General features: G+C 29.3%; 1 protein-coding gene across 3 annotated transcripts in view; it reads right to left on the bottom strand.

Moving 5' to 3' along the window:
- Window positions 1-27,714, bottom strand: part of LOC129968728 (anoctamin-4-like) — a 255,838-nt gene that overhangs the window by 59,646 nt on the left and 168,478 nt on the right. For all 3 annotated transcript variants that reach the window (XM_056082911.1, XM_056082912.1, XM_056082913.1), the window contains 6 exons: window positions 18,647-18,752; window positions 17,045-17,105; window positions 15,837-15,919; window positions 7,647-7,709; window positions 7,316-7,390; window positions 1,233-1,397 (listed from right to left, as the gene is read on the bottom strand). In XM_056082911.1, coding sequence (XP_055938886.1) covers window positions 1,233-1,397; window positions 7,316-7,390; window positions 7,647-7,709; window positions 15,837-15,919; window positions 17,045-17,105; window positions 18,647-18,752 — 553 coding nt within the window. The remainder of the gene's footprint in view (window positions 1-1,232; window positions 1,398-7,315; window positions 7,391-7,646; window positions 7,710-15,836; window positions 15,920-17,044; window positions 17,106-18,646; window positions 18,753-27,714) is intronic.

The following is a 27,714-nucleotide window of genomic DNA, read 5'->3' as shown; positions in this document are numbered from 1 at the left end:
AATGGTAATGCACTTATTAATGTTCTTTAACAAGTTGTACTGACTTAATTTTTCTACTTTTTATTCGAGTCAACGATGGCCTAGTTGAAAAGTCTTTGCTGTAGGCATGAAATACGATTCTATTAAAATCTGTCATGTATCCGCATAGTAAATTCGATGTTGTAGGCCAAACATATTTCTAATGTCATGGTATGTCGCTAGAAAGGGAAGGGAAGCCATCTCAGGTGTCGTCCTTCGTATCTTAACGTGGTTTAAAGTTAAGTTCATCCTAAAACATGTATTCTAAAAATATGTTGTTCTAAAACGGAACGATAATGTAACTTTATTAATCTATATTTTAATCTAAGTCGATAACATAACATGTGGTATTGGATCCGCTGTAATTGAAAACTAAAGTTGCATTTCTTGAAGCCATTTGAGTTTTATTTTTTATTTCTGTGTGTATTCTTTAAGTCTTTCAAATGACCTTAAACCTTTTATATGACATGTCCCATTTTAAATCAACTGCACGATATTTGGGGTCGGGCCTTGCAATTTGGCGGGTTTTATTTTGCGATATCACTCGAAAATATTATAGTAATATTTACTCATCATTTTAAACTTTAAAATGTTTTTTTTAATCATATCGATTTAGTTGGGATTCAGATTTTTCCTGAAAAAATAAGTTACATTCTTTTTTGCAATTTTTACAACGCGTTACATTACTGCAATAACTTTTAATCCGTTTCCCTTGTTATATCAAAAATTTGACTCCATGATTTTTTCCTCCTTATTTACAGTCAAGGAAGAAGGATTCTATTTACTATCTGAACAGTTTACCTGGAGAATCAGAAGACGCAATTATAATACGGTAAAAGACAGCTTGAATTTTTAAAACAGATTGACTAAATAGATAAGTCTTTAATGGCATTATGAAATCATGGAACTTGACTCCATGAACAAGATTCATGTACACAAAAAACTGAATACGTTAACGATATTAAAACAACATGATCATGATTTCCTTAATTTAGTATTTAAAAATATTTTACTGAGTGTGTCTTGACTATAAAGTAATGCATCAAGGATTTAATTAAAAATAAACATAACTTTTATCCCCGATGAAGCAGTTGGTCACTAAAGACAGCTAATCTGAAAATAAAATGTGCACTTTGTCCTCTCTTTTCATGCAGACTTTCATATGCAATTACAGCTCATTACCTTCTGCGAAATATATGCAAAGAGTTACTCACTTTGTCCATGATGACGATGACGACTAGATTGACTAATGACGCGGTGATAGATGTGGTGATTTTGGCGTACGTCTTCCAGATGTGGTGATCACTGGCAGTGAGTACAGTGACCAGGATGATGCGATAAACAATCAAGCCGAACACAGTGGCCAGTAGAAGACTTAGCTGAGTGAAGAGAGAGAAACAAAAAGTGCTATGAAGAATATTGAATACTGGTGAAATAATGATATATAATGATGATATGACAATAGAAAATGCAAGTGACATCACACTGACAATAGTAGACGCAAGTGACATCACTTGCACATTATAATGATGCAAGTGACAATAGAAGTGAATAATAGTAGCTTTCCCGATACTGAGTAAAGTTCTGTTCATTGGGGAATTTACGACTTGGCAAATATTTAAGACGGCTGGATTGAGGAGGATGGCAGGTAAGTTGATTGAAAAAGATGGAATTCAAAATAAATAAATTTGTAAAAAAATACATGAATTTTAAAATAATAGGACGCTTTTATAAATACATTATTCAAATAAATTTGGATACATTCCTATCTGTTTCTTTAAGCTTACTTCGTTATTAAAGGGTTTATGCACATAGAGTGCATGTTTACTAATATTACGCACAAATATGAATTCTGAGCATTCAAGAGAACGTAAAAAATAATATATAAAAAGTAGGTCATTTCTACATAATTATTAAAATAAATAGTCAATAGGTTGTTGAGTTGAAAATGTGTCGGTTTGTTATAATGTGCACTGCCCTGGCCCACAAAATGTCTAACTCCACCACGAGTTCCATTGGAAATGAACCGATAAAAGTCCTGATAAATAGAAATAAAGTAATAACAAATAACACGTTAAAAACTAATGAGAACTTTATTAGGATTTAAAGAAAACATAATTATAAAGAATATTTAGTCGTGTCATGGGGCTATTCGCTAAAGGTGAATTGCAGTCCATTGTTGATATCAATAAATTCATCGTATCCAACTCTACGTAATAGATTCCACTACGAGTTCTATATACAGTGAACGCTGCAAAGAGGTATGACCCTTATCGGTGATTGGATCATTAATCAGTCTACACCATCATTATTGTACCATCAACGGATCCTAGTTTCTTACTCATACAGCAACTTCTGATCTTTATACTCGATATAGCACAAAGGAGTATTAAAAAAAATCCATGTCATACAACCTGTGACATTTTTTTTGGTGAAAATATAATAATTTTTTTTTGTATTTTTTTAACAATAGCCTTTAAAAATTATTGAGGGTAGATAATTGCTTCATGGAATAAACCATTGGAAGAATTCTCCTCTTGATTTTCTCAAACACTTCGGCAATATAGCATCTTCTTTTAATTCTTCTTATAAATGCCTTTCTTGAACGCATCACGGGGAAAGTAGCGGTGGAAGAGAGAAAAAGCAAACACTCTAAGGAGACGGCAAGTCCACAAAAGTGAATTTCATTTCTATACCTGATTTCTGCTAGATGTGATTACTGTATAATGTTTTCAATTTCGTAACAAGATGAAAAAAAGTGAGCTTGAAATGTGGACTCTCTTTCACTTGATGAGTCCAAATCTCAATTTTGATCGCAAAAACACTATTTTAAATTTTATTTATCTAAGTCGCTGCGTTTTTGATACGAATAAACAGAGTGACAAATGATCAATTTTAGTTCAAAATTTAATACATATCCATATTTCTCATGATAAAAATGACTTACATAATTTCATTCATCTAGCTCTTTTTCAGTTAATGTGTTAATAAACATATGAATAAATTTCATGTAATCTGATATCGTTCTCACATTTGGTAGAAATCTTAAAATTCGGTGTTAGTATCACAACTGAATTTGATCTCTTTAGCAGAGCATTTTTAAAGTAACATGTTTACAGACAGATAAAATTTTAAATATTTAATCTCGAGGTCGAATTTTTTTGACGTTTACGAAACTTCCTCTTCGTATATAAAAAAGTAAACATGTAAAGGAAGGAAAAATTAAAAAAAAATTGTAGCAAATATAGAGAAAAGAGTCATTAACCATACATTTCGATTTATTTCTACTCCAGAATTATTTTTTTAATTCAATACATTCGAGGCTCAGTTTCCTGCAGCTTGTAGTGAAATATGCATTAGGATTTGTTTGTTGAATTCGAGCTTTCGAATGGACGGAGGTTGCGATTCCATTCGTTTTAGTATAAAAGGATTCCACGTTGATAATGTGTTGAAACTTTTATCGATCCCGGAAGAATAATAAGTGCAAAGTCTCAGGACGGCGCCGCATTTGCATATTCGATACGGAAGCTTTTCAAGGGTGAAAGTTGATTAATATTAATGAGGAGATATCTCTTCATGGTAAAATGAAAATCTCAGCGCACAGAATGGAATATTAAGGAATTTTTTTTCAAGAGGTTCATAAGACTTAAGATATTTAATTATTAATTCTATTATTACATTTTAATTACATCATTTTTAAAGGCGTTTTTAACACACGCCGGTTTTATAATGCATGTAACATTTTGTATAAGGTGATTATAATTTAATTATATAGCTCAATATAGCTTATTTTAAACAAGATGATTATAAAGTTCGAACGCATTTTAAAAAGAAAGCTTTTACAAATATTGCATCTTTTTTATTTGACTAATTTTGTTGCAAAAGTATTAAAATCGATAGAGAATTTTAAAAATAAACTTTTGAAAACTAGCCTGGTAATTAACAACTATCTCTAAACCAAGCTAGGCATAATATTGTTGCAAAAATCGTAATATGAACATAAGATAAATACAGTTAGCAATCCGCTAAAAGAAAACGAAGCACTTTATTCCACTACTGTTTTAAAAAAGCCGAAGCATAAATAACTAAAACATAGCCCAGCCGGCGTCCTGGCATAGGGGTAGCGCGTCTTTCCCGTGATCTGGGCCTCGGCTTCGAGTCCGAGTTTGGGCATGGATGTTCTTCCGTTGTTCTATCTGTGAGATGTGTGAATGCGCCCTCCTGTAAAAAGGGTTTGTGCAAGCGAATGAGTGATGCGTGAGTAGCAAAGTCGTACTCTTGCCCTAGTTGGTGCTACTATAAAAACAAGAGACGCTCCCCCTTCGGCTTAAATCGCTGTCTTCGTAAGAGCGGGCTTGTCCGTGGCAAGTGCCATAAGAAACAACAACAAAAAACATAGCCGATATTGAGTAGAAAACTTGTAGAAAATAAAAGTTTTCAGCAAATTGCTAATTAAATTACAGTAACATCCTTATTAATAGTGCTCGGTATTTACAGCTTGCACTGTACTTTAATATCCCTTTGCATCATCTGTTATAAAGTATATAAACATTAATTGTCTATAACATGAAGATATCAGGAAACAAGCAAGTTCTGTCTTTTATTGTTGAAAGAAAACAATCATAAAAATATACAGGAATTAACAGAATTTATTCATCAAAATAATCACCTTCACATTCAATAACCTTTCACCAACGGGAAATAAGCTTATAAATTACATTTTTATAACGGTCCCGCTCTTTAGAGTGGAAAAAGTTCTCCATTTCCATAACCTCTCTGTTTCTGAAATGTCGATTTCGCAGATATCTATGGTTAAAAATAGGTGATAGTCAGAAGGGCCAATGCCAGGGGAATAATGATGGTGCAAAAGAGTTCCCACCTAAGGGCTTGAATTGCGTCAGAGGTCATAAGCGCGACATGCAGTCTAACATTATCGCGTAGGAAAAGATCGTCTTTACGGTTCACTAAAACTGGCTATTTTTTCAAAAGTGACTGATGAACTCGACGGAGTTGGTCAGTGCAGATTTTAGCAGTAATAGTCTGACCAGATGATAAAAGTTTATAGTGAACAATTCCATTTGGAAACAATTCCATTTTACGCAGAATTAAAACCGTCTGGTGATGTATATTGAGTTTGCTGCCCTGCGGCACAGTATCAGAGGATGACAACCAACGAGGCGATATTTTGGGATTGCTTTAGAGAGCCACTTCTCATCACAGGTCGATAAACGGCCAAGAATTGGTTCCGTTTGATGGCGATGAAGCAATTCCAGTCAAATGTTCAGGTGATCTAGCTTACTGGCAAGTGTCAATTGATGAGTTATCCATTTGATGAGTTTGTAAACTTTAATAACATAAGGCGGATGTAAACGGATAGTTTCATGACTTACAGAGAAACCTTTCTGCTAGCATCTGACAAGTTTGAGCGGAATCTGCATCGTTTGCAGCCTGTAATTTATCATCATTAATGACATATGGCAGCCCTTCTCATAGCGGAGTTTTAAGTGACTCATCACCGGAAGAAAATTTTCTATACCTCCTTTGAGTGGTGCAAATTCTGACAGAACCTTCTCTGAAAGCCTGGCATATTTTTGAACTGTCTACACAGCATTTGTTCCAATTCTAAACTCATGCAACATACAAGTACGAATTATAAAGTTTGGAGTACTCATTTTCAGGTCAATTTTTATAATGTTAAGAGTAACCTTTCCTTTTCTATTTTTATAAGATGAATCCCAATTAAATCTTAATTAAAATGTTGTTGGACTTTTAGATCCATCTATTATATATTGCGTGTAACATTCTTTAAATTTTGAACATAGTTTCACAGAAATGGCAGAACTTTTTTGGTCACCTGATAAAATTGACTTAGTGCGAAGCTGTTTTATCTAAAAAATAGCTGCGTCATAAAATTTACAAAACGCTGTTACTGGAACAATAAAAAGCGAAAAGACATAATAATAAAGAGTATTTGAGTTAAGTTCAAGAAATTAGTGAAATGAATTTATAAGTTTTTAGATCTTCACACTTCTTCACAATTGTCGAAATAAATGCATTAAAGTTGTATATTTTCTAAAAGATGGCAGTTTTATATAAGATATTTGGACTGTTATCCAGTAATGAATTAAATTTCAAAATCGTATTAGCTATTTACGCAGCTATTTGAAATCTTTCCCCATGGATCTTGTTAAGACACTCTTATACCTGCTTTGTTTTTCAACTGTCGATCCATTTTAAAACATTTGATTAGTTTTCGCATTAAACATTTTAAAATATTGATTAGTTAAACAGTTGATTAGTATGTGTGTGTAAGAATCTGATATTCCAGTCTATTTTTAAAGAACTATATACTAAGGATTTGTACAGATTGTCAACTGAAGATGAAATTTTGATCAGTTTAGTCTATCTCAAAGATACAAGGATTTTTAATTAAAATTCTCAATTGAACAGAAACAAGACATGTTTAATTTAAAATTAAGTTTCAAATCAAACTTTAAGAATCTAAAATATTAGTCACTAAAGCAAAGAAACACTAGGATATATTTTTCTTTATTTGTTATTTTATTCAAAAAGCACCTTTAAAATTGTCAGAATTCTTTTCTTCTAATTTATTTTTCCATTTGTATCCATAGTAATGTATTAGCATAAAACTTTCTTTTTTTCTTAAATAAAAAACATTCAAATAGTTATTGGATCATATTTGTATATCATCGATAGTTAATTATCCGAGCATTTTACATTATTTTAAAGTAACTAACGCTGAGATTTAGCTTTCTCATTAATGCTAGTTTTACCCTATAAAGGATTTTTAAGAAGGATATTTTAATTTCAATTAATTTCGTCTTTGATATTTGCATATATTTCTCTTTTGACATAACAGATGGCGTTACCTAATTCACACCAAGGTATATTCAAGGTATATTTCCCATGATCCTTCTTGGGGTTCATTATTAGATTGTATTTTAAGTGAGTGTCGTGTATTTTCTTATTCGTGTTTGTTTTGTCTTGTGAAATGTGGAACTTAGAAAATAATTAAGTAACTGTTCCTGAAACACTTGTATTATTTTCATCTATCTTATAATGAAGTTATAAAGACTACATATTTCTTTTACGGATAAATTCTAAAAATATTAGAATCCGTAGTTACAAACGAATAAGATTGGTAGATATAAATTATTTAACAACAAAATACCTTCTTAAATTTTAAAAAAAGTCTTAACGACAATTTTTAATCAAAGAAAAATATCCAAGAAAAGTAAAATAAAAAAAGGGAAAAAATAATGAGTTTTAAACATACCACGAAGAGAACGGCTGAGTTGGCTGCAGCGATCCTATACACTTTGCTCCAGAACGGAAGAAACGGCTCTATTGCCTGTAAAGATCAAAAGGGTCAAAACCCAAACATATTTCACTCGAAGCAGAAACAAAAATTGAATTGCTACTTTGCAAAAGGGTGAAATCGCTTTTAGGCAGTCAAAAATTTTTTTAAGCGCTTCTGCGGATTTACGCAAAAAAGCTACAGAAAAGCAAGGAAAGAAAAAGAAGTGCAAGAAACCTCTACTTTTGGATTTGTGCAGAATAATTTTTTTTTTGGTAAAGTTTAAAATTTAGAGGCAGTGTTTTCTTACCATTGTGACTGGATTAAGGCGGTAATTTTTTACTGTACTTTCATACTCGGGTCTTATTTGTTCCTGAAAGAACAAAAGATAATATGTGGCACAAAAATAAATAATAAAAGTAATACTTAAAAATTAAAAAAAAAAAAGAAGCTCAGCCTTGAAATTATGTCAGCGCATAAAAAGATATAAAGGGAAATAAAATTAAATTTTTAATTCTGAAAGCATGGACTTTTCACATTTTGATTTCGGTCATTCAATAAGAAAAACCAAATGAAATGTAAATATTTTTTTATTGATATTAATTTAAATTTATTAAAAGATGGTAAGACTGAATTATTTGTAATAGAAATAAGGGAAAAATGAATCGTTTTTTATCAGGTAAAGAAATTTGAAATTCAATAATTCATTAGAAGATGCTCTTATGAGCTTTTTTACTTCTTATTTGTTTCCATTATTAAATTCTTTATTCTAAATTTATAAATGTATAGAAATTTTAAAAAGAAACAAAATACTCAAACTTACTTAAAAGCAACTTTTAAAATTCAAAACAATTATGAATTTTTAATATTTTTAAGTGAAAAAGAAAAGAAAACAATTATGTTTTTTTCTTTAAATATAGTTATTTGTTTTAAAAGAGTTTCAAATTTGAAATTTGTTTGAAAATTTACATTTAAAATTGGGAAACGAATTTAATTGCACAACACAAAATGTTACTTTATAACAAACATTTTATATTAGTAGCATGCAAAAGAGGGTTTTTTTTCTTCTAAATAAATAAAGAGTAATATATATATTAATAAGAAAAGATTGTAAATAGAAATTAAAACTAATTAGAGGAGGATGTAAAAAGAAATTGTACTATCTCAAGAATAAACTACGCATTATTAAAAGTTCACTTTTTAAAAATTCATTGCCCTTTCACAAAATTATACCGTTGCTATAATCATTTAACAATATGACTGTAATGAAAATATGTTTACGCGAAAATTTAGTTAAAACAATAATTTTAGTAGACAATATCATTTTTTTCTAAGTGGAATACTTACCTGATCCGTAGCCAAACTTCAAAATAAAAGAAATTTCGATATAAATAATTAGATTCATTTTACTAAATTCTAAAATTAGAATCATGTTTCATTTTTTTTAAATTTTAGATATTCTAAATATCCGTAGATTATTCTGAATCAGTATATTGTTGAAAAATTATTCGCGTGAAATTAAAAAATGAAACATACAAAAAATAATAAGCAACGAAAAGCTATAAAAAAATGCAGAGAAAATTCAGTAATACACCGTGCCTAGGTAATTGAGTCATAAATTTTTTTTCTCCTTGAGAGGCACAAATGCCAAAACAGAAAATTCACGGTTAGTTGGTCAATGCATGGAAATTTAACAAGCATTTACAAAGGATGCACTAATGAGGAAACATTTCACTACCATTTTATGCCCTTTTGCTTTATAAATTATTTCTACAAATACATCTAATAATGCTACAGAAATAAATTATTAGTTCCTGAAAAATGAAAACAAGATAGTTAGCTTATTTTTACAGAAAACTTTTCGATATTTGGGAGCAGTTTATTATTACTTTCGCTTTAATAAAGTTGTTGTTTTCTGTCACCGCTTGAAATTGAAATAAAAAGAAATTATAGAACTTACTTTATGAATCTTGAATCAAAAATGACATTTTTGAAAATAATTATTTCTAATTTTGTAGCAGTTACAAAACTCTACTATATTCTTTTTTGATACAACAGATGGCGTTACTGTATTATCATCGTTATATTTCCCAAGATCTTTCTTGGGAATCACTATTAGATTGTATTCTTGTGAGTAGCGTGTATTTTCGTGTTATTGATTATTTTGTCCTGTGAAATGTGGAACTTAGAAAATAATTAAACATCTGTCCCTGGAACTCATTTACGTCATTATGAAGTTATAAAGAGTTTCGTATCTCTATAATTTTTATTTTAAGGAAAACAATTAGAGAAAGATATTTTCCCATGCAATAATTAAATGACCCACTGAGTTGTACTGTTACATCTATATTCACAATTCCTAATCTTTTATAGTAAAAAAAGAATTATTTAAATTTTTTACATTAATTAACTTCTTAATATAATTGGACGTAATATTAAAAACGAAAATCGGTTATATTTTGAGAATTTCGACCTCATTACTACAAAATATTTCTAAGATCTTTTACGTTGAATGTTTCTCATCCAATCCTTTACACAACTTATGATGCCATTATTTATTTAGAAAAAAAGTATATAATAATTTTTCTGTAATGTTCAAGGAAAATAATTGTTCAAATGCATATTTTAGTGTTGTTTCCCAATTGCGCTAGTTGGGTCCAGTTGTGTGTCAAATTTTGGATTGTCTATGATGCTTGATCTTATTTTATATGTTAATGCAATATAAAAAGGAGATGAATTTGCTTATATACATTTATTTTTTCTTCTTCTAACAAAGTAAAAAATAATGACTGAATAACTGATAAATTGCAAGTCGAAAGATATCAAAAGTATAAACTATTTAGTATTTTAAACGAAACAAAATAATCCAGATATCCGGAATCAACTATCAAAATTAATTATATGCAAATTAATGAAGATAAAAAATAATGCTCCTATCATGGAGAGGAAAGTGGATATTTTGTCATGAAAGGAGACTTATTGACAGCACTGTTTATTGATCACCACTTACCGTTACAACACCACAACTTACATAAACTTATTGACAACGTATAACTAGATGTTAGCTGTCATTATATAGGTTTTTACAATTCAGGAATAATGCTATTTAGTAGCAATTATGCGTTTGGATTTTGGTCCTTTGAGTTTTCCTTGGCACAAGAGCCATGATGTTGAGTATGGTGTGCCGAACAATAGGTAAAATTATATAATTTTAAAGCATTTATTTAGAAATTCAAATAGTTGGTTGTGAGATATCTTTTAAAGCAAAAAAGATAATAGAGTGCTAGACTGTTTAAAAAATTTCAAACTCTGGCATTGGACTATGGGCAATCTGACAATTAACGTTGGGCAGAAATTTGACAATGATATTGAAAACACAGTGGTGATTGTTCACCTAGAAACAAATGTACATGGACGAATTTAATGTGCCCAATACGTAAACTAGTTAAAACAGTACCTGCTTTTCTGTTCATTAATGAGGGCCAAGATTGCATATGGGTTTTGATAGCATTAAGTTTGTCTGTGTCTGTTAAGCCCACTGTGTATGCCATTTAGAATAAAGAAGCATTTAAATACTCTTCTTTATGTCGCTCACAGAGACAGTAGTAGCGATTAAAGTAATCGCCAATTTGGCAATTATACAATAACTGGCTGGCATACCACACGATCATTTGCTAAGGACTTCTATATGCAAAATTATGCGCCATCGCACATAACTATATCTTTTTAACAACAAAAACATTCAAGTTTGGAGGAACACAACTTTCAAGTCAGTCATTACGCATAGTCACCCAGCGCATACCACCATCATCCAGCACAACAGCTTGTGACTTTTGGTTTGGGATACTTACAAGTTTTCTGTGACTACTTGTGTCATGTTGCCACAGAGTTTTATACTAGTATATATATATATTGACAAACACTAAATACTGCAACCGACAACATGTGACTGCCATACCAACATAAACTTGTTGATTTCTGAGAAAATATGTCTTACATATATGTTCTTTAAAGGAGGAAATTTTTTTACTGAATATTTTTTAGTCATTTTCCTTTCTCAATGTCTTTTCTTACACCATGCATAAACCTATCAACTAAAATGCCATTTAATGGTCCAGGCTTTAAACCTTGATAACAATAAATATGTCTTTTGTACTGAAAATTTCTATTTCTTTGCAAATAGTACATTTTTTAAAATCTTCATTAACATGTTTATTGCTACTGTTTGGACACCTGGACCATACTTCACATCAAAATCATAAAAATTGGTGGTGATATTGTAAAGCGATAACAATAATTTTTCTTATTTTTTTGCTTGATATTTCTGAAAATGTGATAATGCAATTTATCCTAACCATTTTGAAAATTATCACCAAGGCATATAGTTTTCGTGGATGATGAATTTTATAAGCTGTGATGTTGAAATACCATACAGTAATTCGGAATTTTGCTAAAGTGAAAAGAGCTTTTTGATTTCTCAAGTAAACAGTTTTTAAATTTTTATATCAGTATCATCAGCCTTTTTCCTTCTAACAAACCTTTTAATGCCACATCCGCATTTACAAGCTTCTGTTCGCATTATTTACTGACTTTATGGATAAAGAATAGTGGACCCTGTCATAATCATCTTATTCTTGGGCAGATATCACTGGTTGTTTAGTGAGTCTATGGTTGGTCTGATATCAACCTGCTGCCTCGAATTCTCATATACAACTACCAAATATAAGAATATGTGATAAGATGATATAACAGCTCGGATCTCTCCCTTTGTGGCCAAGAAATCAATATGAATCACAATTATCTTCTACTTCTAGAAATCAGCCATGGTTGATAAGCATTAAAGTTACAGAGGAACGCATATTTATCTATATATTAAATTACTATGAAAAAACATCCATCATTAACTTGTTCCTTATCTAATTATTCTTTGATTTTAAATACTGAACTATGTTGAAAGCCATCATTTCATAAGATACAAGATGTGACGGCACCGAAGCCATTAAGATATTCATTGATGGCCTTTTTCTTCTCTGGAAAATGTTGCCTTCACCAAAAGAAGACAAATCAAAATTTATAAATCAAAATCAACAATACCGGTATATATGATGCCTGAAATCCGGCATTCTAAAGAATACCTAAATCTTTTTAGCATTTTAGTATGAAATTATTAAATATCACATAATATAAGCAATCCTATAATATGCCAAACTGACTTATTACAGAAATGGCAAAATATGAAATATTTTGCCAATTGAATTTCAAAAGAAATAAAACTAAATGTAATTGAAAATAAAATTATTTCTGATCTTGAAGAAACTAGTAATTTCAAATTTTGTTTTGTTTTTTATTTGAAAAAAAGCATAAACTTTGTTTTATATTACTTCCAGTTTCTTTTTAGACCATATAAAAATAAATTAAAGACATTCTTTATTCTTTTTCCTTCAATAATATTTGAAAATCTGTGGAAAATGCACGTCTTAAATACAAGTCTTATCATGATGTTCTTTTCATATTTTGCTTAATTTTCGGAATTTTAAATATCGTAATTTTACAGAATGCCCAAATATTATTTAAGAAAAAATTGATAGTATATAACTTTATATTTTGTTTAACAATATATTTGTTTAACATATATCTTAAAGTCTATTTAGCAATATTTAAATATTATGTATCATGCTGGTGTTTCATACATTACAGGTTACTTATCCACCTACTTATTGTATACATTTCAACACTTAATATTGAGAAAAATAATCTTTCAATCATTTCAAATGATTTTACATGCATCCAAAAACAATTTAGAAAATCGATAGAATCTATTTCCAGTTAAAATTAAATTTTTGAAAGGTTAAAATTAAAATTTAAAAAAAATGCACAACATTTATAAAAAAAATACAAGCATTATAAAAAGAAATCATTTGATTTAGCAATTCTTAAAAAATATCTTAATTCAATTTGAATTAATTTAAATATAATTAATTATCTGATCAAATTGGAAGGTCGACTAGAATCTAGCAAAATCATTTTGAGAATAAAATCCTCAACGAATATATTTCAATAATTTAGGAAATATTGACTTTATTATTACGAATCATTGCAAAAGTCAAACTTCATTAACTAGAAAAAAGTCAAACTTCATTAACTAGAAAAGTAAAACTTCATTAACGTACAAATTAAAATCCCAACTTCATTACAATCAATACTCCTTTACATGAATTTCCGTTTATTAGGAATATATACATCTAATTCAACAAAATGATAATCTAATCGATTAGATAATTATTTCCTGAAATAGTCCTTTCTAAATGATAAACCACAGTTACGAAATGATACTTAATTACATATAAAAATGGTATGGTACTTTTGTATGATAATGCGAATTCTATTGCTATAGAAGCAAATTTTTTATCATTTGAACAAAAAGGCTTATAAAGGCTGAAAGGCTTATCTAGGAGGGAAAATGAGTATTTAAAACCTTAAAAAAATATTCTATTGCAAACACTTCTTGTATCTCTTAAATCTCTTTCAGTTAACCATATGCATATAACACATCTGTATTTTTATGCAGAGATGTCAGTATAAATACAGAAGCCATGATTAAATATAACTATGTTAAAAGCGCTTTCCAAACATTTCATACATTTTTTCATAATCTTTTATTATTATTGGAAAGAAACTATAAATACGATTAAAGTGAGATCATCGCTGAAATATAAACAGAAGAATATTGCCTTAGTTTCCAGTCAAGGCAATACTCTTGAATTAAGGAATGATAGGAATTCTCTATTAGGTCCAGTTCGTAACATAATTGATTTTTCATCAAGTTCAATATAAAATAATTTAATTGATAGCCATAGTTTTTTTTTTTTACACTCACTGAAGACTAACCAAAAACTTAAATTTAACGAATTAACAGATGTCAAAGGATGTCAGTAAATTTGAAAGTTCATTAAATCGTGAATTTTTTTCCATGAAAATATTTAAAATAGAATAATATATTTGAAATTATATTGAAAATATAAATATAAAATATTTATAGTACAGCCAATATTTTTTATAAAGAAAATTGCTTACAACTGCGTATTATTATTAGAAAAAAATCTTTAAACCTATTTGAAATACAGAATAAAGCTCAAGAATATGATGCAAATTCCGTTCTTTAAATTGAAAGTTAACTGTTTCTGTATATGAAACAAACTTCAGGAAAAAGTGCAATTTCAGACGATTCATCTTAAGACGAAGTCGTCTAGGTGACTAGGTCTTAAGACACTAAGTTGCGTATATTTTAATTCGAATAATTAATATAAATCTCGAGATTCATTCAACTAAATTTAAAAATATATATACAATTAACGAAAATGTTCTAAACATGAACACTTTCGATTAATGTTTTCATCTTATCATAATTTTATTCCATATAATTATATATATTTTTATAATTATAATTTTTTTATATTGAAAACTATTTGGTAATATATTCATAAAGAGAAAACAGGTAACTTTTAGTTTTTTACCTTTTCTTAATTAGAATTTTGTAAATATTTAAATTATACATAAGTTCCGCGATCTTAATAATCGTCTGCATTCATTTATTTCAGCAAAATACATCGAATGTAAGGAAATTTTATTTATATAAAATTACATAAAACTCCTAAAAATAGATTTTTTATCATATCCTTTAAAAATGAATTTTGACATATTAAATTAACTATTATTAAACTGCCTTATTAAATATTTGATGTAAATAAATGCTTATTTACAATTAATATTTAATTTCGACATATCAAATTAACTATTTTTAAACTGTCTTATTGAACATTTGATATATATAAATGCTTATTTACAATTAATAGTTAATTTTGTTTCAGAAAATAAGGCAAGTATTTGGATATAAAAATATCTATTAAAAATTTCTTACACATTTTCCTCCATATTTGGATCTTTGCTAAAAAAGAGTAATGTTGGAATAAACTTTTCGATGAACAAAAAAGGAAATTAAAAATAATAAATCATGTCAGAAATAAAATACAAATATGTTGATAAATGAAAACAAAGCGAAATTCATGTCTAAGAATACTTGAATAAATTGACGAAATGCGAATGACATTTCTTTTACACAAAATATCTGAAGAAAGAAATAAACTACATAATTATTTTTTCATATTGCCATTCTTTTTTTAACTTTAAATGACTTTAAAAATAAACACAAATTTTAAACAAATAATTAATTTTGGTTAAAAAAATATCGATAACTTTATTTTGCTTCAATTTAGTTTACGTTTATGGCATCGTCTGAAAATTATGACATCACGTGAAATGTCAGAATCTTTTAAACGATTCGTAGTTCCACTCGGATATCTAAAGTAAACAAAGCAACCGAATAAGAACTATAGCAGGCCTGGAATATTGTGTTCTTTTGAGAAATACTGGAACGCCCATTATTGATTCTGTTCGATTGATGAATCTGCTTCTTTTCATTATTATAATTATTTTTACTTACCATTCCGTAATCCAGATCAGCTAAATTCCATTCCCATGCCAGAGTAGCTTGTTTTCTTTTCCAAAACTCCATGAACATGGTTGCTATTTTAACAAATAGGAAAGCATATATCGATGAAAAATAATACTCGTTGAATTATTGGAATATAATAAGAACTTAAACGACTATCTCTATAAATGCCTTTTACTCATTCGTCTATGGACAATATCTATAGACAAACAATGGAAAACTATTCCACAATTATTTAAAAACATTTTAAACATTTTTTCAGTATAATGAATTGATATTTAAAAGGTAAGAAATTATAAAACTCATCGAAATATCTTTAACGAAAGGAAAATAAACAAAATATTTTTTTAGTAATTTACATTACTTTTTTTTTATCGTTTTCTCAATAACATTTAACGATTTTTCCTTATTTATACAAATATCGTTTGGCTAATTTTCTTACTTTTAAATAAAACATTTATCTTTACAGTTTTAATTTTGAATTTTTATTGATTTGTCTGCGCTCAAAAATTAGAAACGTTTATATAATAAAGCAGAAAACGAAGAAGAAAATATATTAGACCGCCCATTTGATTTATACTTTTTTAAACGTAATATATAAAAAGAAAAACGATATATTTGAATTTGAAACCGTCTTTTACGAATCAACCAGAAAGTAATTTATCGTACTTTAACTTCCGTTATAGTTACCTAATCTCCTTCGAGTTTAAAAATTTATGCGAAATTGTTATAGAATTCGAAATTAAATGAATTATAGTTTATGAGGTAATTTTAGCTTTCAAATGTGGTGCAATTTTCAAAGAATATTTTCTAAAATCCGTTCTTTATAGTATACATAGTTATTTAGTTGAAAATATTATAATTTATTTTACAATAAGTAATGAGTTTAGCAGATATTATTTTTTAAATGCTGGGCACTAAATAAGCATGGATCTAAAATTTATTAGGATTTTTTAAAAGTTCAAAATGACAACGAATACACACAATAATGTTAAATGCATAATGCATATTTTGATAACTATTTCTGCTGGTGAAAGGCTTCAGAATGTCATTTAATACTTCGGTAGAATTTATTAATTATATTTGTTGACTCATCGATATATATTTTAGGCATCGATTTGTTGACTCATCCATACTACATATTATTAAAGCAAAATATTATATCGTCATCCAAAAATTCTATCCCATTTTGTACATACCCCATAAGGACATGAAAACCGCAAATCCTACGGTAGCTGCATTATCAAACAAGTGAACAATCTGTAATGGAAAAAATGATAAGGATTAGTAAAACTAACTAAAACAATATGATATAGTCAAATTGTATATTTTTTCTTCTACAATTTTGTTATATCTGCTTGAATTTGGAGGAAAAAAAATTCATTTTGTTCTATTCTAAATTCCACTTTTACGTTGAAAAATAATTAATGAATTTAAAATAATGATTTGAAACATTAAGGATCTCAATGATTCTTGGAAATTGCTGTCTAAAGCAACGTTCATACGAGGCTAACTATTGTGCTCAATGGGAGGCTACGACTACCTCAGGAACATCACATGACCCCAATGGGACAATGACAAATGGTTTGTACAAACTGAGGTCACGTGATCTTCCTGAAGTAGGCGTGACCTTCTATTGCGCGCAAAGCTGGCCCTGTGTGAACTCTGAATGGTTCTTAATTTCTGGGAGTTGAATTCCTGTAGATTTTAGCTACGTAATAACCTAAAAAAAATACTAGGAAATAAAAAAAAATAATATAACCAAAGCTCTATAAATAAAACAATATTGCATAGCTAAAAAAAGATATATAAATACTTCTAAAAGAAGATATATGAATTCAGTATGCTAAACAACTAAAACTGAAATAAGAATAAGCCAACAGTAATAACCTAACTGTGATTTAGATCAATTCAAGTATGTTCTTAAGAAATTAAAAAAATATATTGAAATAAAAAAAAATAAAACATGGTTCTTAGAACATATACAAAAATGGTGTTATTAAATGCATTATTTTAAGAAGTTTGATTATTACACAAAAGATATAAATATGTAAAGTGAATATAAAATGATGCCTTAATCCTCATAATTTGGTCAAAATAGTTAGAATGAAACAGACTTTTCCATTATATTAATTCCCAATAATAATAAATCATATTTTTATATTATGTATTATTATCCTCTATTTTTAGAGCATTATTTTTTATGGCACGTTTTTTATACAAAGAAATTAAACAAATATTTAAAATGGATGCAAAATAACATTTTAATCTTTGAAAATTTTGTCCTTAATATTGGCAACAATAAAACTATAAATCTTCAACAATTATACATCACAATATAATCAAAATACAATGCTGTAATATGACTCACTATTTCTACTATCTATTTATATTTCATGATAAGGCAAGCGTTTCACTTAATAATATAACTGAATAATGTGAATTTAAAATATTTTTCTTTGATTTTTATTTTAATTAAATTTAGGAAAGATTGATATTGAATTAGAAAATGTTTTTTCTTTGATTTTTATTTTAATTTATGAAAGATTGATTTTGAATTGAAAAATATTTTTTATAATGGTTTATAGATTTTTGATTTTTATTTACGCGGTACAAAATTCAAAATATTTTGAAATTTCTGGAAAAGATACATACAATTCTGTGTACAAATAAAATGTTAATAAGAATAAACAACATTCAGGTCGATTCGAAACTACTTCTGTTCTTCGAAATCCGGCCTGATAATTTCTGATAGACGGCGGGATAATGTTTTGGCGTTAATAATAATTGTTCGGACTTACTTGGCTGAACAAACATCCATCCTTAAGCGTCCAGTAATCACACCGCTTATCGCATTGCGGACACATAGGAAAGGATCCTGGGCCATCTGGGTCACAAATCTCTTTGCTGAAACGGATGGGATAAATCAGGCGGAATAAAAGCTAAAAGGGTTCTAGCGTTTGGAGAAATGCATCGGGAAATAATGAAAACTGTAGGCAGAAATCATCAACATTAACAGTACAATGCTTTTATGAGTAAGAGAATAAATTTTAAATAGAATATAGAGTATATATTAATCGATTATTATTAACAATAACCGGATAATGCTTATCTATACTTATATAAAGCTCAATGTGTGTGTGTGTTGGCGCTCTACAGGCCAGACCGTTTGACCTACAGCAACCAAATTTGGTACATGTATACCTTAGAGGTCGGGAATGGGCACCTGGGGTCCCTTTTTTGAATTTTTAATTAGAATTTTAATTATTAATTAAAAACTAACTTTCCCACCAAAAAAAAAATCTTTTCATTTTCCCTAACGCCAAATGAGAAAGGCTTTGATTTTTTCCCCCAACAGTATTGAGGCTAGGGTTAACATTTTTCGGCCGAATATTTCAAACTATTTTTATTTTTATTTTCTTAATGTTTGATGCATTTAAAATGAAACATTGTTAATGAATCGATCTTTCAGATTCATTCTGAAGTACTTTTGAATTAAAATAACATAGAATAAAGGAAATTAAAAATGTCTAATCTGCATAGCGTTACCCCAACTGGCGTAGAAAAATGCACTCATTTGCTTTACCCGAACTGGCGTTGAAAATTCACTCATACGCATTGTGTTCTGATTGTTGACAATATCATCAACGGATGATTCTTGATTTAAATTATTTTTAGGTTAGTTGCATGCTTTTGTAATTAAAGTGTATTTATGTTAGTTATATATTTTTTGTATATGCTTATAGTTTTAAGTACATCGTTTTTTAAGATGTTTTTTTAAACCTGTTTTCGAGCGATTATTTTATGCGATTCATTTTATTTTCTTAGTGTTTGATGCATTTAAAATGAAACATTGTTAATGAATCGATCTGTTCATGATGAATCTGAGTAAATTTTGTTGACAAATTCTAGAGATATTACATAAATTAAGAAATATATTCTTTAGTGCCCATAAAGTTTAAACGCTCAGTGACTCTGTTATCAGTAATCATATAATAAAAAAATGCTTTGTTTCAGTAAAAAATATTATTATAGTAATTGTAGATTAAATCTTTCCACTTTAATTTAAAGCATAAATTCTACGAGAGCTAACAGAAAATTAGAAAGATACATATTACGCTATGACTGAAGGTCTTTATAATATTATGAGTGAATTATATGACTATCAAAATTTAAAATATTTTGATGAAGAATCTATTAAAGTAGGAATTGCGTAAAATATTTAACTATTACAATTTAAACAAACATTAAGATTGATGAATCGGCTGGTCCCCAAAGGCGGGTAATTATTAATAATTATAGGTTATTTTTAATATCAATCGTCTGTTAAATAAAAATGTAAATGTTCGTTTGATTCAAAATCTTAAATTTCTGAAAATTCTTCACCGATTGCTTTGAATTCTTGACACAACGTAGCACGAATACACGCGTGTTTTTATATACCTATTACATAGTTGTCATACTGTGTGACAAGTAAAAACCTGATTTTGAAAACAGCGCCATCTATTGGACGTAAAAGCAAAACACGCTATACTAAGTATTTTAGAATTCCATTTCAGTGTTTCCGATTGCATTGTTAGATTAAATTTTCATAGATTTTGATTTATTTTCAATTCGATTTAATTATTTCATATGACAGATATCACGACGTATCGTGATTATAGTTCATTTATTTACATTTTCATTAATTTTTTTATTTAGTTTTTTTACCTATTTTACTTATATTTCAGTGTAATTAGCGGTGAAATTGAACTATGTCGATTAATTTTCATTTGATTTCAAATTACATCGTGAAATTCACTTCTCCGGATAGATTTGTACAAGTAAGTTGAAATATTTCGCTTCTCATTGTGTTGAAATTGTGCTTCGTCGATCGACTGGTATTTGAATTAGTTAATCAAACTTTAATAAGCAAGTTTAAAAATTAATAAAATAGAAATAATCAAGCAGTAATAAAATCTATAAAAATAAAAGTGTCACTGTAAAGGTTTGCTGTATTCGGAAGTACTTTCGTATTAAGCATGGAATGCACGAAAATCATTTGAAATGGCAAGGAGATCGAGTCGACGGACAACCTGGCATATTCAAAGGAACTACGACAGGTAAACTGTGCACCATGCACTTAAATTAAGATTAATGCTTCTTTCTTCGTATGTGTTGGCAAATGTAACTAGTCCAACATCCATCCAATAATTGAGAATTATCATCGGAGTTACACATTCCACTTTTTATATATTATAAACTGACAACTGTTTGAATTAGTACTATAATATTAACCATAAATCTTATATACAAATAGAGAACAAAAAAAGAACAAACCTTAAATAATAAAAAAAGAATAAATTCATGTTTTTACTGAAGAAACTGACCTTTCTCGAATTTGTTAAAATACAATCTTGTAGTAGACCAAAAAATAACGTATATGGTCCTACAAAATTCTTAAATTTTATTAAAAATCGCTGAAACTGAAACAAAAAAAAAAAAGGAATTGAAAACAAAAATACTGCCCCAACTTTCAAATTGAAATTTCTACAAAGAAAGTGGCAATGTCAGACTTTAAGCATTCCAATAAATGTTTTAAACTCCGAAAATCTTATGCAAAATTTCCAAACCTGAAATGATTATCAGTAACAATAAAACGTTTTTGTTACTACCGTCCAGTTTTTTTAATAATATTTTCCCAAACTCTAGAAACGATTATGTTAAACTTCTCATTTTATTACTGAAACAGAGCCACGTAACTTATTTCCATTCTCTACATCTTTCAGCATTAGCTAATTTTAAAAAAAAAGTGCAAACGTCTTCCATTTTTGGTAAATACTGGTACTTTTCATTATTTTTTCCAGTATCCAATTTACTGTCCTTGCCACTTCTAAGATAGAAAAGAACGTCAGAGTGTCATAAGGGCCTTAATGCACATAGGGAAATGGAAATAACGATTCTCAATGTAAATGACTACGCCAAGATAATGATAGATAGTCCGTTTGAGCAAAAGTGAATTAGATTTCGACCTTTCGGCATTTCGTGTGCGTAGGCTTCCGTTTTGTGTGGCCTACAATCGACTCTTTCTGTGTTAATAGAACGATATATTTGCATTCTGAGTTCAATAAGCGATTACGTTTCGAAAACATGCAAACGATTTTTATCAAACCTTGTAGGCCCTGGAATGGAAATAAATTTTGAAGATAAAAACAACTAATGATATGCAGATGATTCTAAACTGCTTTATGGTCCCAATGCTTATGATAAATATTCAAACTAGTATATTAAGAGCGATGATGTTCTTTTTATTATCGTTGGTTTGGTTTTAATGAACATATCCTTGAAATGAATAAATAATATTTTGATTCTTTCCAACAAGGTACTACATATACGAGTTAGAAAAAGCAGTCAAAACCAGAGGCTGAAAATTATTTTTCAGTGTCTATCTTCTTGGACTATGAAAAACTTACAATACAAAAGTTGTTCGCAATAAATGGGAAATAATTCATCTTATTTGTATTATCTTTTGATTACCAATTGTAATAGAATTATGTCGAAATAAAATTTTCACCCTCCTCACCATCCTATCTGTATCGTTTCTCCCCCTATACATATCATTCGTTGGTTCAAATTCGATCAAAATTTTGTCAACTGTCCCACTCAAAAGATAACATGAGAAAACGTTATACAATCGTAGAAGATAGAAATTTTGTAAGGAATCTACCTAATAATAAAATCCCAACTCTTTCAGATGCATTATGGTAATGAATATATTTTATTAATACTTTTTGTTTCATTTTCTTAAAAAAATGAAATAGAAAAGTCTTTGTACTGGTCCGCCAAACATTTTAACGAGTTTCAGTTAATCATTGGAATTATCTTCTAAATATGTGTTGTTGATGAAAAACTGAACGACACTTTGCATGGAAAATAATGGCAGATTTCTTGATTAAGCTGCTGCCTTGGAATGGTATGCCAAAATTGGCAGCTCTACCCAAACATGTTGCAGTGAGTTGGAGATCCTCATGTTGAAACCATAAAACCGTTCAATGAGTTTCTCAGTCATAAAGTACTCGTTCAAGGAAATTCAGGTTCGGTAATTGATTAGCAGATACCATTAAATTAAGCGTTCATCTTTCCCACAAGATCTCTTGTTTGTAACATCTTGAAGATGTAGCATCTGAGTTCACTGTGACTCTTTACATGAAGGTTCAATATATTAAGTAGGCTCTCGTATGTAAATACAACATCATTCGTAAGGAAAAAGAAACAGACGTCACATATTGTCTTAAGTATAAACGTCCCATTACAGTATACTTTGTTTGAAGAATCAACATGAAAATGAGACGAAAAGTGGTGAGCAATTACACACGTATTGTAGAAAATTAATTTCAGTTAAGACTTTAGCATTTTAAAAGTATTACTGAGACAACTTTTCTTTACAAAATAAATGACATAACCGTCATCTAGAAGGCATTTTGGTCACTTATTATTCTCATTTGAAATTTTGGAATGATTTTCTTCTTGATCAAGAATTTTCTCTTTCTATTTTTCTGTTTTCACTTCCCTTGCCTTATTTGTGCAATGCTTTTGGACTAGATAGTTGCTATGCAGTTTGAAATCGCTTATCATAATTATAACCTCTGTGCAACTGAATTTTATAATATCGTACTTATAGAGCAGGGTGGTTGAAATTGAACCTAGCCAACACAGAGAGCCATGCTCGGCGTAATATGGATCATAATAAAAATTAAACTTAGTGACAGATACGTTAGCATACACGTTTCAAATATTCATCAATAGATGATGCTGTAACACAAGTGGAACACGATATGCTTTAATGAAGCCTCCAGGTTAGATACAAACATAATAAAGGTTAATGAATTGAATGTATATAAAACTGATCTGATCAACAACATTATTGATCGTATTTCAAAGTAAGCGTCCTGAGATGGAATTCAGCTCCGAAAGGCTAAGAACACTTGCCAAAAAGTAAAAGCTACTAAAAATTTTCTTACGATATATATCATTTTCCCCCAAGAAATAGCATCCTAGGCACGTCTGTGCAGTCGAAAGCGTGATAAACGACTTCATTTGGAAGAAAAGTCCTTTCGACATACCTTTTATTCTTACTTGACAGATAAGAATTCGTCGCAGTAAGCGTTGGAATGACTGATTCAATAAATGAGATTTTTTTGTTGTCATTAATAGTGAGTTGGAAGGTATCTTCTTATTATGTTGTTGAAATATGTGAAATAACATCACCGCTGTGGATTAAGCAAGAATAGTATCTAAGAAGTTATATAAAATCGATTATTCCATACTTCTGTTATTCATTGCTAATTTTCTATTCATTACTAATATTTAGCGGTATAGATACTGCGCTAAATATTTATGCACATTATATAGGGAACGTTACAACAAGTGCACCAATGATTCATTAGAGTTCTCTCACTTCATATAAACAATCTGTAGTGTAGCTAATTATCCAATAGATCATTTTATTCCTTTTTCTTACATAACCACCTTTGTGAGATGGCTAAGTATTTTGCTAAAGAGAAGGGACACGAGCTGATTAAATTAAAGATGATCAAAATGGAAAGGTATTGTTACGATATTTCTCGGGTTCGTGGAAGTTATATGGTGTGGAGAACGCTCAATCAGCAGGCGACAGTAGAAAAAAAAACAACGACGTCTATTTACATGAAGACACACAGGACAGCACAAAGACGACAACTATATGCAGCACAGAGAAGACAATTATCTTCAGCCGAGACGTGCACACAACAAGACTCTACTGCAGACAGTAGCGCACAGCTTAGTTCCGCACTAGCTTGACTCCGTCGCTGCTGTGCTAATCTCTGGAAGACTCGTTCTTCACCGTCGATCCCGACTACTCTTCTCTGTCGCTTCCGACTACGACTACTGCACTACGACTCCTCAATTCACGACGACCCAGAAGCTGCAGGCTGCTCCTTTTATAGGTCTCAGGAGGCGGGGCTAGAAGCCTCTCAACCAATCAGGAACTTTCGAGGCGTATCTCGGTTCCTAATGGACGGAGCGGGAAAATTCTCGATGTTTCGGGTATAATCTATTTTGGCGCCAAAGTCGCCAAATTCGTCGCCAGGCTCTGGGACCTTCGACGCGACACCCGGACTCCGTCCAATACAGATGACTGTAAAACAGTATTTCTGATGATGGAACCAACTATGCTGGGAAGCAGCATCACAGATTCGTAACAGTATAGATTCGAATGATTTAAAAGATAGTGTAGAGGTAAGCGAAGGCATTTCTTTTCTTCTTTATTTTGTAAAATACCCAATTAAGACTATAGTTTAGATTTCACCTATTTGCAGTTATGATTTAAGTTTATAACATGCAAAAATTTAAGTGACCAATCATTATGTCCATGAGTGGCTATGATCTTAGTACAAAGAATGTAATAATCATGCATTCAATTGAAATGTTTTTTCGGTATTTTTTGTTACAACATTCTATAAAAAATCAATACTGTTTAATTATATGGAGTTTTTTTTATCTTCCCCTTAAATGTTTACAAGTAAATATTATGCCATTCGATGGTCATCAGGCCGGTCTTTGTTTAATGGGTATTGCGTTTTGCGTAGTTCGTAAAAGGAAAAATAATAAAAGAACAGCAATTATTATATTGGAAAAACGATTAATGTATTTCTCTGCTTGATCTTGAAACTGCAGATGGTAAAGAAAAATGACTTTTTTTTTTTTTTTTTTTTTTTGCGTTTAGAGTTTTATTTATTTAATAAATATGCAAATAGTAAAATATTAATGAATTGAAGAAAATTGGAAATTCGGTAATGATGCCAAAACTTATTGAAACTTTTAGTAGTGGTTTGAATTTGATCTAATATTTAGAAAATCTATAATAAATTTTCCCTCCATCAATTTGTGCGTTATACATAGTGATTTGATACCAAAAAAATGCAGATGTACTTTTTTTTTGGCAAACTAGGCGAGATAATTTCCACCTTTTGATACAACAGCAATAACATAAAAATCATTTAGTAATGCAGATTTCTTTACATTTCATGCTGACAATTATCACAATGCTTTCAGAACAAAACATAAATTCATTAGAATGTCAAATATTATTGTCTAAATAAATGGCATGGAATATTTTTTTTTTTAATTTTTATGAAAAACTTATTTTAGATGTGAATCGAAGATTTGCTCTACAAATGACCGTTCCCCTATGGCAGTTTTAATAAGTCGGCACATTTAATGTTAGGAGACTAAAAGTGCAGCATAGTAAATCCTATATCTTTAAACGAGCAATTTGTGTATATATATATATATGTAAATTCCGCGTATCTCGAAAATGGCTGTAAAAATTTGGATCAAATTTTATATTTAGATAGGGTTTATCTATGTAGGTGTATTTCCTGAAAAACGAGATTACACACACACACACACACGAAAAAAACATTTTTTTATAACTAACTACTAGAATAAATCAATTCAATGTTAGCTTCGAATTGTAGGCAGTGCAATATAGTTGTCAGAAAAAACATGAATGACGCATGTGTTGCGAGTCCTAGGTTCGGTTAACGCTCTTTGCTTAATTTTTTTACTTATATATTTATATTTAATATTTTTGATTTTTAATTTTGTCTTTATAGATTTTTTTTCTGAAAAAAAACCGCGATTTTACACACTCACACACAAAACAAAATAATCATTTTCTTAATAATTAATTTTTTAAACCTTTTGTTATCTGCTCTCATGCTGACAATGTCATATAGCGCCACCTCGGATCCGATTTCAGCATGGTAAAAACTGAGCGTAAGTTCAAAAATATAAGTAATGATAGATAAACTGTAAAATGAACACTGTAATAAAGCAGATTGTTTCGAATAACATGATAAACTAAGTGCATTCATGATTTTTCTTTTACTTAAATGATCTGTTCATATGTAGGTAAGATATTCATATGTAATCAGTACGCAATTGTTATCTAAATATTTTTTCCAAAAAAAAAAACCCATTCGATTTTACCAAAACTGCCGAACTTAGCTCGGTTTCCCTGATACTGATGAATTTAATGAATCAATGACTGGCATTCTTAAAATGAAAACTGAAAATGGTAAGGTATGTAAGTGCTAAAAATAATCAACACTGTTTTTCACGCTAAACTGAAAAGAAAGCATTACTTGAAAGTGTAATAAATGTGAAAAGCACATGGTAGTTATTTAAAAAGCAAATAAAAAGGTCACTAGTGTGATGTACCAACGGGCTGATGGAGATTTTTTGCGATTTTATATTTTCAGTTTTGGATGCTATAAAAATTACCAATTTCAGATATCAAAAATTTATTATGACACATTTCACCTTTTTAAAAAGTAGAATGGTTCTGGTAACATATAACAAATAACCATGATGCGGTAATTAGACAGTGGCGAGTTTCTGACTACGCAATAGTGCTGTCTGGCAAAGCCACAAGCAGATCAATTAAGAAATATAATTAGCTTTGTTAGCAAATAAATAAATTTGTTAAAATCTCTAAATTATAATATTACATTTACAAAGCTCGTCTACATGCAATAGCTAAAATAATCCTTCAATAAATCATTAAATAATTAACTTTTTCTTTATAGGAATACTAATTAATTTAATTGGTTACATATTATACAGAGCAGGACTTGTAAAACAATTATTTTTTATCTTATGCAGTTTAAAGATAATTTTTTCCATTAAATTATAATCGTTAAATACTTTGATTCATAAACAAAGAATTTATTAATTGATACTAGTGGTTATTTTTTTAGAATTTAATTACTTTTTACATTTTTTTTCTAGAATATCCATATTAAAAGAATTAATAAATAAAAACATATATATTTCTGCAGAAACA

Source organism: Argiope bruennichi, chromosome 5 (genome assembly GCF_947563725.1).
Source record: "Argiope bruennichi chromosome 5, qqArgBrue1.1, whole genome shotgun sequence".
Taxonomy (NCBI): Eukaryota; Metazoa; Arthropoda; class Arachnida; order Araneae; family Araneidae; genus Argiope; species Argiope bruennichi.
This window is presented reverse-complemented; position numbering and strand designations above follow the sequence as displayed.